We start from the raw sequence: 15929 nt of genomic DNA on the forward strand, positions 1-15929 counted from the left end.
CCTTTCCACGCTTCCACCAGACCAGCCCTGCCGATTGAATTGCCACGAGGCTTACCATAGCAGATCGAGCAGCAGCAGCAGCTAATAATAAGCAGTTACGCAGTTACGCACTGAACGCTGTTGCACGGGTTACACCCCGCATGCGCCGCAGTGCGACCTTCTTGACGAGCAGCTCCCTCAGCTCGATCGAGGTCCCCCGGCAATACTACAACATTGGTTCTCGTTCTCAATCCTAATCCTCCCGCTGTCGAACAGAGGAAGATACCGTCGTGAACGGGTTGGGCATTATCGCAGAATAGCCCATTACCACAGAACAGCTTGCGCATGAGTACAATCCCACGGGCATCCTGTTGAAATCGCGTTGGCCCGTCGCCGTCACGGCGCAGTGACGATCCACCGAGCGCCTCGTCGGCCCAGGAGGATCGAGAGAGGGCAGCACGATGTCGGGTTTCCTCAGCAAATTCAAAGGGGGCGCATCTGTTAGTTATATCCTATTCCCAAATCTGTCACTCTCAGATCAGTTCCAATTTCATGAACGAGCGGATGGCAAGATGGCGAACTTGGTGTGGGATTGGGCCGAAGGCGCCCAAGTTGTAACTCTACTAACATCGTACACTGGAATAGGGATCCACGAGTCCAGGCGTCGCCTCCCCGAAGCATAAGAAAGATGCCGAGCCGGAGACGGAAGCCACACCATTGATGAAGATGCTACAAAATGCTGGGCCCGTAAGAACCGATGGAAGTGACAAGTTCTTCGGGATGGAAAACGTACGCATCATATCGTCCTCGACTTATAGATGACCTTGGCTAACCTCTTCTCTAGTTTGGCAATACCTGGTTCGTTTCTAGGATCTTTTGACACGGATAGAACTAATACCCTCTAGCTATTGTAATTCAGTGGTCCAAGCCTTATACTACTCGGTCCCATTTCGAGAAAATGTCATCAGATACCCTCCCCACTCGCCCTTCGATACGCCAAACGGACATCCACCGATTGTCACCCCAATAAGAGCACCTGTACAGAATGGCGCAGCGGTCCCACCGGCCGGCAAGCCAAAGGGTATATCCGCGGCGGAAGCAATGAAGAGAAGAGCGGCCATAAATTCAGGTCAACCATTACCCCCAGGGCAAATACAGCGACCAGAAGATAAGCCTGACTCGCCCGAATACAAGAAGAAGCACGCGATGCTTGCGGGACCCATATTGGAGTTAACATACGAGAACGCAAGCTCATATGCCATGGAAGAATCGACATTCACAGCCTTGAAGGATATCTTTATGGCCCTCATTGCGAATCCTTCCCGGATAGGCGTTCTGAGCCCGCAGAGGTTTCTAGAGATTTTCAAGCGTGATAATGAGATGTTCCGGACATCTATGCATCAAGATGCCCATGAATTTTACGGATTGGTCCTCAATGCTGTTATTTCCAACGTCGAAGCGAATGCTCGGCGGTTGAAGGAGTTGGAATTACCACACGATGATACAGCTCTCGCCAAGGCAGCGATGGCCTCGGCTGCCAATGCCATGGGGTCGAATTCAGGAACAGGTTGGGTCCATGAGATATTCGAGGGCGTTTTGACATCCGAGACCAAATGTTTAACTTGCGAAACTGCATCGCAGCGAGACGAGACCTTCCTGGATCTTTCAATCGATTTAGAAGAGCATTCATCCGTGACCTCGTGCTTAAGGAAGTTCTCGGCGGAGGAGATGCTTTGTGAAAGGAACAAGTTCCACTGTGACAACTGCGGCGGCCTTCAAGAGGCTGAGAAGCGGATGAAGATCAAGCGGTTACCGAAGATTTTAGCTCTCCATTTGAAGAGATTCAAATACACCGAAGATATGACCCGGCTACAGAAGCTATTCCACCGCGTTGTATATCCCTATCACCTCCGCATGTTCAATACCACGGATGACGCCGAGGACCCGGATCGGCTTTATGAGCTATACGCTGTGGTTGTTCATATTGGTGGAAATGCTTACCATGGTCATTACGTCTCCGTTATCAAGACGCAAGATCGCGGTTGGCTATTATTCGACGATGAAATGGTGGAGCCAGTTGACAAAAACTATGTGAGGAATTTCTTCGGAGACAAACCTGGAATGGCATGCGCCTACGTTCTTTTCTACCAAGAGACGACTGAGGAAGCTATGCGCAAGGAGCAGGAGGCGGAAGGACTTGCCGAAGTTACCCTTGCCTCTCAGGAGGCTGATGCTTCTCTTGTTGACTCGCACCCAAATGGTATCATCAGACAGGCCACTAACCCCAATACACCTGTCGACGATAAAGAATATCTATCGCTCGACCACGCCATGTCCGCTCCGCTACCTACCATACCTCATGCAAACCCTCGACCCATGGTACCTTCACCCCCTCTCTCTGCACAATTCCCGGCTCCAGAGGCAGCAAAACCGAAGAGCAAGGAGGAGAAGGAACGAGAGAAGAAAGAATTGAAGGAGGCAGAGAAAGCGAGGAAGGCCGCGGAAAAGGAGAAAGCCAAAGCCGATGAGCAGAGAAGGAAGGATCTGATAAATAGCAGAAAAGAAATCCAGAAGACTCAGGCGGATGAAGTTAAAAGAGCACTGGCTGCGAGTAAGCAATCCGCCGCCGAAGATGAAGAAAAGCGGAAGCGCGAAGCTGCTGCTGCCGCCGGAAACGGGCACGAACCCCCGAAGGAGAATGGACACAGCGACAGAGGTTTCGGGCTCCACGCGTTAAGTCGAAGCCAGAAGCGATCCAAGAGCCTGAGCCGCAAGAGCCTTGGATTCCTAGGTGGTAAGAACGGGGAATCCAAGGGGACATCATCAGGGGATGATTCACATTTGGCAGTCGAAGGAGAACCAGGACCACCGACGCCAGAGAAGCATTCGAAATTCAACAAAGATAGATTCAGTTTCAGTGGATTAGGGAGGAAGAAGAGTAATCTAATGAGTCCCTGAGGCGGGGTGGCATTGAAAGGGGAGTTGGCGGTTTGAACAAAACACACTTGTATTATGAACATTCACATTTTTTGGAGGTTCCGGGGCGGCCCAAGAATCTCAGCAAAAAACAACATAACTAAGGATGATGATGATGGACAAAACGAGAACCACGGGATGATGTCTACAATCTGGTGATATCACCTCGGAGTTTGTAAGGATACAACATTCGAGGGATGGAGAGCTTCCGTCCCTTGGATTACAATGGATGTATAGCACACAGAGAATCCACCCCATGGCGATGTTCTAGAGCTAATATATAGCGCGGGCATGGATCATAAATACGATGATTTATATGCATCCCCTTGTTTTCGAGTCGTCAAATCCGCTGTGCATATTGATAACTTGTATCTAAACCTGCATTATGGTAAATGGGTATGCCCTCTCGATGCACAAGCCTAATAGTAATGATGATGGCTTCCCCTGGTCTGATGACGCCCAAACGCCGCGCCGAATGGTAACTCGACGGCTCCGTCACTCCATCCTGCCTTTAAAGGGTAACTAACTCAATGTGCCATGTCGCTCGCCTGGTCACGTATATCATACACTTCTTGTTTCCCTTTCGCTTCAATGATTGCAGTCCTTTTCCCCGTCGTCAACCTAGCGCTATCTCGTACATTATAATCAACACGTTGATCCCAATCAACGGTACTATATCTGCGGTCAGCAAGCTATTCCAACTCCGGACTGTATTCTTCGACATGCTCCCCAAACTGTCTATAGCGTGCGGGAAACAGCAGGGTAAAAGTAGATGGATATACATACTCCGCATCAACGTCCGCACACTCGTCATAAGATTTATCATTTTGCTCTTGATGCTAGCATCTCCCCCGCCACTGCTCGCGCCAAATGCGGGTTCAGTGCCCGTGTTCGACCATCCCACTGTGTAGTTCTATGTCAGTATACGTATGGCATGTTGCGAGTATAGCTTCGACGTGCGGGAGGGGGCGTTCGTACCTCGTGCGAGAAAGCGGTCCTCGGAGAGGATTGCTATGGCGTTTACGAGTAAACACGTAACTGTGCGGGAGGATGATAGTTAGCATAGCTGCATACGTATAGAATAGCGGAAGGTGTTATGTGTGTTTATCGACATAAAGCTGGGAAAGCGATGCAAGATAGGGGGATGGAGGTTGGAAGAGGGGTGCTGAGGGTGCCGCATACTGTAGATCAGATTCCCAAACGCAAAGAACATCATCTTGAAGGTTTGTCCTGGGTGAGGTTTGAAGGGTAGGCGGAGGCGCAAGGGCGGTCGTGGTAATTGAAGATGCCACAATTTGGATACAAGTGTTTGGAGAGCTGGACTTGGGCGCACGGACCAGGCGAGGCTATTTGTATCCTCCGGGTGTTGCGTTTGCCGACTACAGCTACAGCCTCCTGTGTTTTGTTTTTGTCATGTGCTTGCAATTGTTAGAAGCGAACTGAAGATATCAATATCCGCCTGTGGGTAGAGTAGAGCTAAGTTGTTGTATTCGAGAAAGCATAAATGGCGGTGCGGCAATAATTCAAAGCTTCAAGTTTCGACGAATGCTCTCGAGGCTACGAAACAAGCTACAGTATTCGCGGGACTATATTTCAAGATGAAGCCGATCGGTATATATACCTATACCATCCGCACGATAGCACCGTAAAATCCTGATCTCAGCATTGCTAACAAGTCCTTACTAGACGCATTCCTCTCCCTCCTCATCCCCGGCCTCATCCTCCTCCATCTCCTCGTCGCTCCCTACACCAAAGTCGAAGAATCCTTCAACATCCAAGCAACCCACGACATCGCCACCTACGGGCTCCCCACCAGCGATATACCCGTCCGCTTCCAAGCGGCCTACGATCATTTCTCTTTCCCAGGCGCAGTGCCGCGGACTTTTGTCGGTGCCCTCGTGCTCGCTGCTTTATCACGTCCAGTATATAGCCTCGCAGGCATTCAATATGCGCAATTCGTGGTCCGAGCCGTCCTGGGACTATTCAATACGGTTTGTTTGTTGAAATATAAGAATGGGCTTGAGAAGGCTTTTGGACAAAATGTCGGGAGGTGGTATGTTGTGCTGCAGGCGGCTCAGTTTCATGTGATATATTATGCGTCGAGGACGTTGCCGAATATGTTTGCTTTTGGACTTAGTGAGTTAGGATCAGTATTATTATGTGTGGCTTTACTGAGATTCTGTAGCGACGTTGGCATTTTACCATTTCCTACCGTTAGCTGGTCCTGGACAGCTTGCTCAGGAGAAAAAGAGACAACAGCGGGGTATATGCCTCCTAGTATTTGCAGGCGTGGTATTCCGCTCCGAAGTCGCTGTTTTACTCTTCACTCAACTGCTGTACCTGCTTGTTCAAGGCAGAATATCCATCCGGACAATTTTGTCCGCAGGCGTGATAGGCGGCGTGTTCGCCTTGGCCTCGACCATCGTTGTCGATTCCTACTTCTGGCAGAAGCCCATTTGGCCAGAGCTATGGGGCTTTTACTATAATGCCGTGCAGGGGAAATCTGCAGACTGGGGCACGTCTCCGTTCTTATACTACTTTACCTCACTCCTCCCCAAGCTTTTGCTTAACCCTGTTATCCTGGCATTGTTGATTCCAACTGCCTTTGCCCTGCCGTCCACCCGCTATAGCTCCATGGGTTTTATCATACCGTCTCTTGCATTTGTCGCAATATATAGTCTGCAACCACACAAGGAAGCCCGGTTTATTATTTACGTCGTTCCTCCTCTCACTGCGGCGGCCTCGCTCTCCGCATCATACATCTGGACTCGGAGAACCAAAGGCATCCTCTACCGTCTCGGCTCTCTCCTCCTAGTTGCCTCTATCTTAGGCAGCCTCGCAGCGTCAACAGGAATGCTTCTCATATCCTCACTCAACTACCCCGGCGGAGAAGCCCTCTCTCATCTCCACACCATCTTAAGACGGACACCATGGCCAGAAACCAGTGCAGAAAACGAAATAGCCAATATCGATATTCACATGGATGTCCTATCATGCATGACAGGCGTAACGCGCTTCCAAGAAATCCCCTGGCGAGGTTTAAACCAAGACAGCTTCCCGATCATCAATGGCCGACCTACAGCCCTCCACTACGACAAGACGGAAGACGAAGACGTCCTACTCCGCCCCGAATTCTGGGAGCAGCATGACTACGCACTCATGGAAAATCCGGGCAAGGCAATTGGAAAGTGGGAAATCGTCAGCACGGTCTTCGCATACGCCGGTATCGAATTCCTCCGTCCCGGCGACGGGAGTTCCTTTTCTGAGATAATGGAAAGGGTATACGCCGCCAACAACATCACCGTCGACCATGACGGACGGGAAACCGCGCCCGATAGCCAGGATGTCAAGGATGCCGTTGAGAATAGCGCAGATCTTGAGCTTGGGAAGGTGGATGGGGATGAGAAGAGGAGCATAGCGAATCTCAAGGCGAGGTTGCGGGCTGAGGAGATGGATCGCTTTGGCACGTTTAATTTGCTGAGGGATACGGTGAGGTTGGGTACTGGGGGGTGGTGGGTTGGTCCTAGGATGGAGCCGAAGATTAGGATTTTGAAGAGGGTGAAATCGTGAAAGGAAAGATGAGTCCGTGGTATTTACTCAAGGTATGCTGATGTATAGAAATTTTACGGACCGAGGTCGTTCAATGCTCTTAATGATTCAATGAGCTTGATGTATTACTTCGTACCATAGCATTTGGTAAGGAAATCTTGTTCTTTTCTTTTAGTCTTGTACTACGTACTATGTCCTAAATGACCAAAATGGGTATCCTAGGGAGGTCTCCGCACAAGAGCGCCTCTAAGGCTCCAAAGTTAATCAAAGCAGGAAATAAATTTATAGAACTAAAGGAGATGGCCCAGAACTCACGAACAGTTATATAGCCACTTGCAAAAATTTTAGCTCCTTCAAATTATAAGTTGACATTCTCCTTACTCATTTAGATAGTCGTTATAATCAAAAACTCCGAAGAAACCCTCGGTAATATCAATGTCGTTAGCAGATAAATCGTTAAAGGCAGGATCCATTGTTTCGCAATCATTCTCTTCGCTGTCAGCAGGCGCCCCTGCTTGGTTATCAATCTCCTTACCACCCGTGTTTTTGAGATCAATGTTTATCCAGTGGCTTTTGCACCCCGCTCCAGAAGGTCTCTCCTCATCTCCATAACGCCACTCTCTGTTTTCTGCAACTGAGCCTCTCCCTCCATGGTCAAATTCTCTGTAACTATCGCTATCGCCGCCCTCATCCTCATCATCAATATCAACTTCGTCACTATCACCATCTGTCTCCTCCCCGTCTTCATCATCAGTATCGACTTCTTCGAATCGGGTATTCTCTTTCCGCTGCCGACAATATTCTTCGAAGGTCAGTTTAGACTTCTGGTGTTCATGCGTACAGTCGCGATGATTTAGATCCGAATGTGCCAGGACCTGATGGATATCATAGCCACATAATTCAAGAGCTTCGGTCCACTCATCAAGTCGTTCCGAATCCCTTGCCACCATAGATGGCGTTTTACCGTCATCGTTGACTGCATATATGTCCGCACCAGCAGTTATGAAAACAATAAGAAGGTCCTTTAGCTCTGTTAAGCAGGCCTTCCTCTCCCGCGACAACCCACCCTGAATTGCTCTTTCCTTTAGCATCATCTCATGTAAAGGGTTGTAGATAATAGCTGTGTGAAGAACTGTATCACCATTATAGTCGCGACACAAGATGTCAGCTTTCCGTTGTAGGAGAAGAACCGCCTTGTCAACAATATCGATTGCGATTGAGGCGTCGTACCCGGAGAACATAGCGACGTATATTAGACCACAGGATTCATCCCCCCTGAAGTCTTTGTAAGTACTATTCAAACTAATGAATGGTGCTCCTAAGTCTAGTGTATCCTTTAAAGTTGCCTAATAAGAATTAGCGCAGGTCACATCTTACTAAGGGGATACCTGTGTTTACAAGTGGACATTGCATGATGATAGATATAAAAGCGCAAATCCAAAAACCATCTCCTGTGCAAAATTCGAGTGAAGTATCTGCACCAGCTTCTAACATTATCTTTCTACAGTGAGAGATTTTATGCCGCTCTTCCTCTTCTAGATTTGTCGTAGTAAAGAAAAAGTTATGTACAGGGCTATATTGTGTCAGCATATTCGTGTTATATTTGGGGAAAGAGCTAGCTCATGAGCAAAGCCAAAAGAGGAGGGCTAGGGTTTATTTTACCCACTAAGTTTGTCGTCGTAAGTTTCAATTTCATTAACATCTAACTTCATATCAACGAGAAATTTACACATGTCCGCACGCCTATAACGAACTGCGTACTGTCCCATGGTTACTACCCGTTTAGATGGTAATTTGGATTATTTAGGGCAACTCACAGAAAGAAGTGACCGTCCCTGCTCATCCCGATCAGTCAGGCATGCGGTGGCAGTGTGCCCTTCAGAGGCTTCAAAGGCTTCAATGAGGTCTTTGACTTGTCCAGATTTAATAATGTTGAAGACCTTCGAATCATTCCGAACCATGGCTTGATACGTTATTGTTGCTGGTAGATTGAGATGCGGAGTGAAGTTAAATATAACATAAGATGAAGATGTTTTAGTTCTCCTTGGGACTATTGCTAGCCTAGCAGCAAAGGTTCTGTCCGTTGTTTTCTCAGTATCTTCACCAGTAGCACTAGTACCAGGACCGTTCATAGCGACCCAGAATGAAGCTTCTACCCTTCCATAAGGTGTCATCCAAGCTGCATACCTCTGGTTGCCTCTAGAAAGGTTGGTCTCTAGATTCTGATTTGGAAGGGCAGGTATAGGTTTGTGTGCCTCTAACTTCCCTTTAGCATGTCAAACCAAGCGTTGTTACACAGTCACCTACTATCCCGATCCTCATTCACAGTGAGCGCTTGGGTCATATTCATCAGATTCCGGACTCGCGTAATATCGTCCTCCACAATAGGATTCCATGCGATACTACCGTACTTCTCACAAGTAGGATTGTAGCCAAGAATGAGCTGAAGATCATTGAACACAGCCCGTGCCTCTTGAGACTTTATGATATGCTTTGGAACTCGAGAATATTTTAGAAGTCTCTGCATGACAGCGTCTTTCATGTCGCTCGGACGCATGGGCCTAAAATGTGGTATTTGACATTCTAAGAGAGCGGGTGATATCTGTTTTGAAGACCCGTGGTGAGAGTTGGTATATATGCTTATGCCGCTTGGTAGGGCTATGATAGTTAGGACGGTACATAAAGCAATAACATGAGGACTATAGATGAACTCACGTGATAGAGGGCTTGCTGAAATGAATGGTTGATCTACAACCTCTTTCATCCAGCGGGATAGCTTTTCCCCAGTTTTCTTATGACCGCTAATTCTGACATGGCTACTCTTCTTTCCGACTGCGTGTGCTCTATGCCGGATGTGTCGTACAACTCTTATACGTTCTTCTGTTTTCACATTTCGCGCAAGCTTCATTCGGTTAATCTGGATTATATATTGATGTGGACTGTATCGAAATTAGCCTACATTCCCAGCGACTTGGAGAAGTTCGAAGGTTCTATGAAGTGACTCTACTGCGCCTAACCAGCAGGAGAGTACAGGCGGCCTCTTTGTCCCCCTTCATTCACTCATAAATGTCAATTTGCGAAGCGGACAACTTACCTAGCCTCAAGTTCAAACTCCCTGTTTATAGTCTCACGCAACTCCTTGTAAGGCTTTCCCTCATCTACAAAAAGTTCCCTTATCCGGCTCTCGCAAGGAGCCCACCTCTCTGCAGACATTTCCGGAGCCTTCGGGCGCCGCTTTCGAGTCGACGATTGAAATGGTTGCGGCTGATCCTGGGACGGATTATTAACTGTCAGGTTATCTTGGGCCTGAAAAACGACATCATTTGGTTGAAATGACGACCGACCCAGGGGGAACCCGGAGTTTGAAGGGAGAAGGCTGCCATAAACATGAAAGGTAGGTGGCTCGAATACTGTATGTGGAGGAAACGTCACTCGCGGCTGTTCTGTTGGGAAGTCCATAATGCCGCCAAAACCCCACGGAGGTATGGACCGTATGGGAAGGCTTTGAGGCCGATGCTGGAACTAATTGGCAGAAGTGCAGAGGAAGGATTCTAAAGAAGGCTCAAATGATGTTTGCTGACGAGAATATACATGCGCTTCTTCCACATTAAAGCGAGAAGATTTGTCGCATGGTTGTGTAAAAATTGTCTGCTGAAATGGGCAAAATATGGAACAAATGGGCCTTCTTATCCTCCAAGCACATCCGCATAATACGTGATGTGCTCGGAGAAGCCAAATCACGGACCATGCGAGTTGTGAGGTGAGAGGTGAGGCTGAGACAGCCACAAAAAAGTACTATCTTGACTATCAGCCTATGGCTGTGTTGGATCTTGGAGGTTGGGTTCTTGGGGGCCCTCTCGCTTGAGAAAAAAACTACTATTCTACTCTATTAGGATATTTGGTTACACCAGAAACACGGTGGTAGGTTGAAACACAAGCATGATCCCTGATATAATTACTATTGTACTTTTTAAAGTTCATGTGGTTGGGTGAGAGCTGATTAAAAAGACTCATGGCTTTTGGCGTATGCATAGTACTTTCAGCCTATCTGCATGGTACGCAGGGTATACTACACGCATGGTATGAAAAGGAGAGACGGACGCGACGGGCATGACGGACAGACGCGACGGGCAGTTGCTACGAGTGCAGTTCGTAGGCGTAGGCGTTGGCGCAGGCGCATGGTACGTACCTAGGATAAGGAATTAGATAAATCGATCCTATAGATGATAGTAGAACAACCCGAGTTTATATCACAAAGTATCGCATAGACTCATGTCACTTCTTGTTCTCTCTAGATATTGACTTTGTTCGTTAAGAATACTATGTGTAAGTCGTTTTCTAGGTTCCCAGAGGATTTCTATTTACTATAGATTGGCTAAAGTTACCATAGCCTTCTCACCAAGTGATCAAATTGCTCTTGCCACACTCATCATCAGCATTCCAAGCGTTATGGCTACAATTTTTGGTGCCTTTATTAGCTACCAAAGCTTTAAGCATTGTTATGCTTCATGTACGTTTAGCCCGTTCAAACTTATGAACAGAAGAGACACACTAACCAATAAGGTGCAGCTCATAAACCTGCTATCCTTCCAATCCACAGACTTCCTGCTCGCGATACATTCCCTTACACGACGGGCTCTGACACCCATACCATGAGCTTCAACTTAATAGAAACAAGAGGAAATACGGTATATGTTCCGGGTTATTCTATCCGAGGGCCACGAAGGAAGCTGTAGGAGGGTCCAGCAACAAATATTGATTTTGCATATGGGCTGGGACTCTTGAATGTCTTCGCCAAGGACGAGGAGGACGAGGAGGACGAATACTGGACGGAAATATTAGGACTCGAGATTTTCGAAAATTCCATATCTGTCTTATCACACAATATATATTATGTCCTACAGCATGTTCTTCCATCACTCCGGTTTCGCTACCTCAGATCACCCCAAGCTTACAACTCTTCAAACCGCCCCACTGCCCTGTCATACTCCCTTTCCATCCTCTCGGTATGTAGGAAGGAGGCGGATTAATAACATGCCAAATTCGCCTTGGGTTTCGGGGCTGTGGGGAGTCATGCACCGTGACAACTCCTCTAGAATCCTCTAGATCAATCCAAGAGCATTTTCTAAAGTTTTGATGGCTAGCCAACAGTTGCAAACTCGCTTGTCGGAGGCAATGTAGCATAGAAATACCCCGATAACTAATTACAAACATTGACAACACTAATATGCAAATTATAAACGCGGATTGGCTTAAGTTGGAAACTCTAAATGGCTACTGAATGCACGCTTTCTTCCTTGCTCTCAATAAGCCTTCGACTCAGAGAACTCTTCAACTAGTCCCAGCTCAATACACATCACGTACTAATATAGGCTAGCGACATTCTTACTCCATTATGAGGTTCCGTACCAGCACATCATCCAATTTTCGGACCCTTCTGGGTTTCTCAACCAGCTTAGTGACATCCATACCTACGATTGTTCCGTCCGAGCAAGAATACTTATCCTCTCCTCAAGACAACGTCGCAAATTGGGAGAAAGTTCGCGGCAACAATAGGTTATATCTCTGTTCGGATCAACTAACTAATCGTTTCGCCATTGAACGATTGGATGATTTTTCGAATCCACCCGGGTGCAGCAAACTTTGAAACAAGAGTCGTATACTCTCTCATGCTTTAACTACAAAACTGGAGAGCACACTCTATCATAACTTGCAAACGCGAAAAAACAGCAAGCAACATTATAAGTTTAAATGGCAAAACTGACATATTCACAGGAACGAGTACGCTACCTTTTAACTCTGGGGCGGGCCATCGTCTGCTATGGGTCTCAACCCCTCAGCCTCTTTCTAAGTCCCATATAGCCGTACCAGAAAGCCAAATAACGAGGCTTCACCCTTTGTATTTCCTCTATGTAGGAAGTAATATTAATTATAATAATATTATAAGGACTAGAAAAAGTTAACTTCGAAGTATAGTAATTAGACTAAGTAATTAGAAAATATTTTTAAAATCTATAAAACTCGATTTATATATATTCTTTATTTAGCTTTTAACTTTATCTTTAACTTTAATACTATAACTATTATCTTTAATATCGCGACGAATATATATATATAATATATTAAAAAGTCTTAAATAATTTTATTTTTAATAAATATATTATAAGTATTAATATTAATATTTTATTAATATTTTATTTATAATTAGTTTTATTATAGTTTAGAAAGTATTATTTAAAGAGTTATTTTACTCTCGGTTAAAGGAGGTTATATAACTTAGTACTTCGGTAAAATAAAAACACGATAAATTGTAGGAATATTAGAGTTATATTAGAATTATTATATCGTGACAAATACTAAAGCTAGTCGAATAAATTTTAGTTTATATTAGAATTCAGATAATTTTCTATAATTTATCTTATATAAAGTATATACTTAGATGCTTTCTTTATAGAGTTTGACCTCGGTTGCAAAGTTGAACTTAGAAAGCGTGGAACTGACCCTTCGTCTTGATTTGTAACCGACTCGGTTCACGCCTAAAAAAGTAGGGGAATAAAAGGTAGAAGTCTGGATATGTACAAACAGACAGCAAAAATGCTGCACTTGTTTCAAGCAGACGGCCGGAAGGATATCAAATGGAGAGCATAAGTGAATGGGAGAGTAGCAAGGCTAAAGGTGGGACCGTGAATGTCCATGTGGGTTATCTTAGCCCAGGTAGCAGTACTTCTGGAAGTGAAGAGGTGATTGTTCTTGATGGGAAGCAAATCATCAGGACCACGCAGATTACGATCTAAACTGCGCTAGTCGGTAAGAAGTAACCATGTTGATGACGGGATATATCACTTGTATTATAAATCAGCTTAAATGAACGCGGAAAAAGGTCGAGAAAAATGCCTCAATGAATTGAGCTATCAAAATTGAAGATAATCGATCATGGCAACCGAAATGCCCTAGGTTATAGCAACTCCAGAAGGCGTCGAAAGACAAGAAGAAAGCACACATCTATAGAAACAACGTAATGCGAGGACACGATCCACTCAGTGGTGCGAGAATGGATGCCACTTCTTTGAAAGGCTACTGCACGATTCCCGGTAAACCCCTAAGGCTTAAATAACTTATAGTAAGAGTCTTTAAATAACGAAAATAGAGGAGAGAATGAGGATTAAACGATCTTTAACGTTAAGAGGAGCAAAATTGTAGTCATTGAGAAGTGACAGAGCGTCCGAGTGTCCGAGTAGAAAAGTATACGTTGTAAGCAGGAAGTTTCCCAGGACCTTTATATCCCATTGGACTCCGGTTAGGCGAGTTCTTATAGAAACAAAAACCTGATACCCAGAGTCTAGAGTCTTTCGTGCTCGATCGGAATTACATAAATATTTGAATATATGAGCGCTTTCAGGGTCCCAGAGACTGTCAGAAGATGCAGCTATGTTTTCGGACAGCAAAGATTCTTTGTCAACAATCGCACACCACGGCACCACATCGGTCATAGTACCAAACAGAACTCGAACCGGTGTTCTACTGTCTAGTATTAGCTCGACAATGCCGGTTGAGTAGCATGAGTTGGGGAAATGGGCGAGCCCCCTCTCCATAATTTTGGTTTGTGGATCCCAACATGGACCTGATGACGATACAGGTCCCAAATCGTTAAATTTTGGATAAGCATCACTAATTATAATAAGTGAAGCGCCTTCTGGCTTAATCTGAAGGTGGAAAAGACACGAGGGAGCGCTCGGGTTCAAAGATACCTCCCCAAACAATCCTCCTTGACTAAAGGCACCGAGAGTACTCGCATACATTCGCGAGTGAGTAAATTTCTGCGCCACCTCTGGTGCAACGAATTTGAGCATGTCGGGCCTCCACCTTCCAAAATGATACGGCTTTTCTGGATTCTCTTTCACTAATAATATGCACAGCATATGTTTATCCCGTTGGCGTCGACAGTTGAGATAGGCAAGATACATTCTCTTTTCGAATCGAGAGACTAAAGCGTATACCTCTATTAGTCAACGAAGGTGGACTTTCCACTGGATTATTGATGAGCTGAGAGGCGTGCTTAACACCCATTCCTAAATAGTCGTGTTCGATTGGCGGATTTACTTCGAGGTCGGAACATAATCTTTTGTCCTCATCACATCTGAAAACATCAGGTGACAGGGCAAGCAATCCAGTGGATTGTGTGGAAAATCTCCACGCGTACCTGGTGTAATCTTCTGTCGTCTTCATGATCTCTTCCTGGAGCCGGATGAATGCCTTTGTACCACCCTCTCCGTATAGCATCGACATATTAACACCGGAAAGTCCTATAAGACTATATGCCCGGTCTTCCGATCGGGTAGTCTGCCTCTCGGCAGCCCATGACATTTTCTGAGTAATATTCATCTCTGAAAGTTGCCTATCCCTCCCTAGAACAATAAGATCAATACCTGTTATATTCGAAAGCCCACGTTTTCAACTCCTCTTGGTACCGATTTCAGTCCAATCTGCCGAGTAAAACTCCATTGTACTCGGCGCAATCAATTCCTGCAACATCCACCCCCGCTTGAATTATCGACTCTCCCTAAACGCCTCACAAATCTGGTTATCATTTACGTCACAATTGCACCTCACGTCCTCCAACAAAGCGTAGCATATCTTGCTCCCTTTGTACCAGAGGAACATTGAGTTAATAGCTTCCGACAATTCCGAACTGCTTGTTTTATCAATGCAACAAGTATCAACCCAGGCCCATTCAAAGCCGTCTTTTGTAGCCTGGTCACAACATCTCTGGATCTTGGCAAATCCTTTCAACTTTGACGCGAGAGAGAGATCTTGGATAGCCTGGAAGCTGACTTCCTCCTTATTCCAAGTGTGGGAGAGGATCACGTACTCAGGGATGTTATAGTCGAAGAATTCCGCTAGGCTGAGCGTTTGGGTGTTGAGGAGACGCATGGCGGGGTTGCTGAGAGGCTTGGTCCGAAGATTCTCTGCCTGTACTTGATCTGATGAAATGAAGCAACTGGAACTAACGTCGGGACTTGGTCTGTTTTGTTACTGATAACGATATTGAACGAAGACTGACAAGATGACGAACTACGAATAGGCCCAAAAGAATGACTAATAAGTGATTATAGTCAAAGTAAATAGTAATCCAAAGTATAGATTAGGACAATAAATCTAATTATAAGAGTATAGGCCTAGGGACCGGATATATAGGACGTGCTTACGCCAAGCCTGACTCAGCAACACTAGTCCATATACGTATTTCTGACAAAGACTCGTCATATATTCAATCACGAGCACAGCAGCGGCGACGCAGCCCCCAATCGGCATCCCTGGTTAATACACACGCCACTTGAACGAAGGCTTTTTGCCTCTCAGCTGAAAATTATTATTTATAACCAACGAGTTTGATATGCAGTTACCTGTTACTTGAATGCGAAATA

The 15929-nt window shown here is 45.9% G+C and overlaps 4 protein-coding genes across 4 annotated transcripts; 2 read left to right on the forward strand and 2 right to left on the reverse strand.

The window, feature by feature from the left end:
• Nucleotides 1-551: 551 nt before the first annotated feature.
• BP5553_07832 (uncharacterized protein) lies at nt 552-2937 on the forward strand (the record flags this gene model as incomplete). Its single annotated transcript, XM_032016455.1, has 4 exons — nt 552-593; nt 625-768; nt 824-837; nt 885-2937. 4 exons carry the CDS (start codon nt 552-554, stop codon nt 2935-2937), a joined length of 2253 nt encoding a protein of 750 aa, XP_031867686.1.
• A 1616-nt stretch (nt 2938-4553) lies between these two features.
• BP5553_07833 (Mannosyltransferase) lies at nt 4554-6525 on the forward strand (the record flags this gene model as incomplete). The annotated part of the gene is made up of 3 exons (XM_032016456.1): nt 4554-4566; nt 4642-5091; nt 5141-6525. The coding sequence occupies 3 exons, from the start codon at nt 4554-4556 to the stop codon at nt 6523-6525; spliced, it is 1848 nt and encodes a 615-aa protein (XP_031867687.1).
• Nucleotides 6526-6881: 356 nt separating this feature from the next.
• On the reverse strand, nt 6882-9963 carry BP5553_07834 (uncharacterized protein; the record flags this gene model as incomplete). The annotated part of the gene is made up of 5 exons (XM_032016457.1): nt 6882-7850; nt 8322-8761; nt 8812-9162; nt 9220-9443; nt 9599-9963. The coding sequence occupies 5 exons, from the start codon at nt 9961-9963 to the stop codon at nt 6882-6884; spliced, it is 2349 nt and encodes a 782-aa protein (XP_031867688.1).
• A 3671-nt stretch (nt 9964-13634) lies between these two features.
• Nucleotides 13635-15435, reverse strand: BP5553_07835 (uncharacterized protein; the record flags this gene model as incomplete). Its single annotated transcript, XM_032016458.1, has 4 exons — nt 13635-14404; nt 14502-14641; nt 14705-14871; nt 15115-15435. The coding sequence occupies 4 exons, from the start codon at nt 15433-15435 to the stop codon at nt 13635-13637; spliced, it is 1398 nt and encodes a 465-aa protein (XP_031867689.1).
• Nucleotides 15436-15929: the final 494 nt, after the last annotated feature.

Source organism: Venustampulla echinocandica, assembly GCF_003357145.1.
Source record: "Venustampulla echinocandica strain BP 5553 chromosome Unknown scaffold_6, whole genome shotgun sequence".
NCBI classification, from domain to species: domain Eukaryota; kingdom Fungi; phylum Ascomycota; class Leotiomycetes; order Helotiales; family Pleuroascaceae; genus Venustampulla; species Venustampulla echinocandica.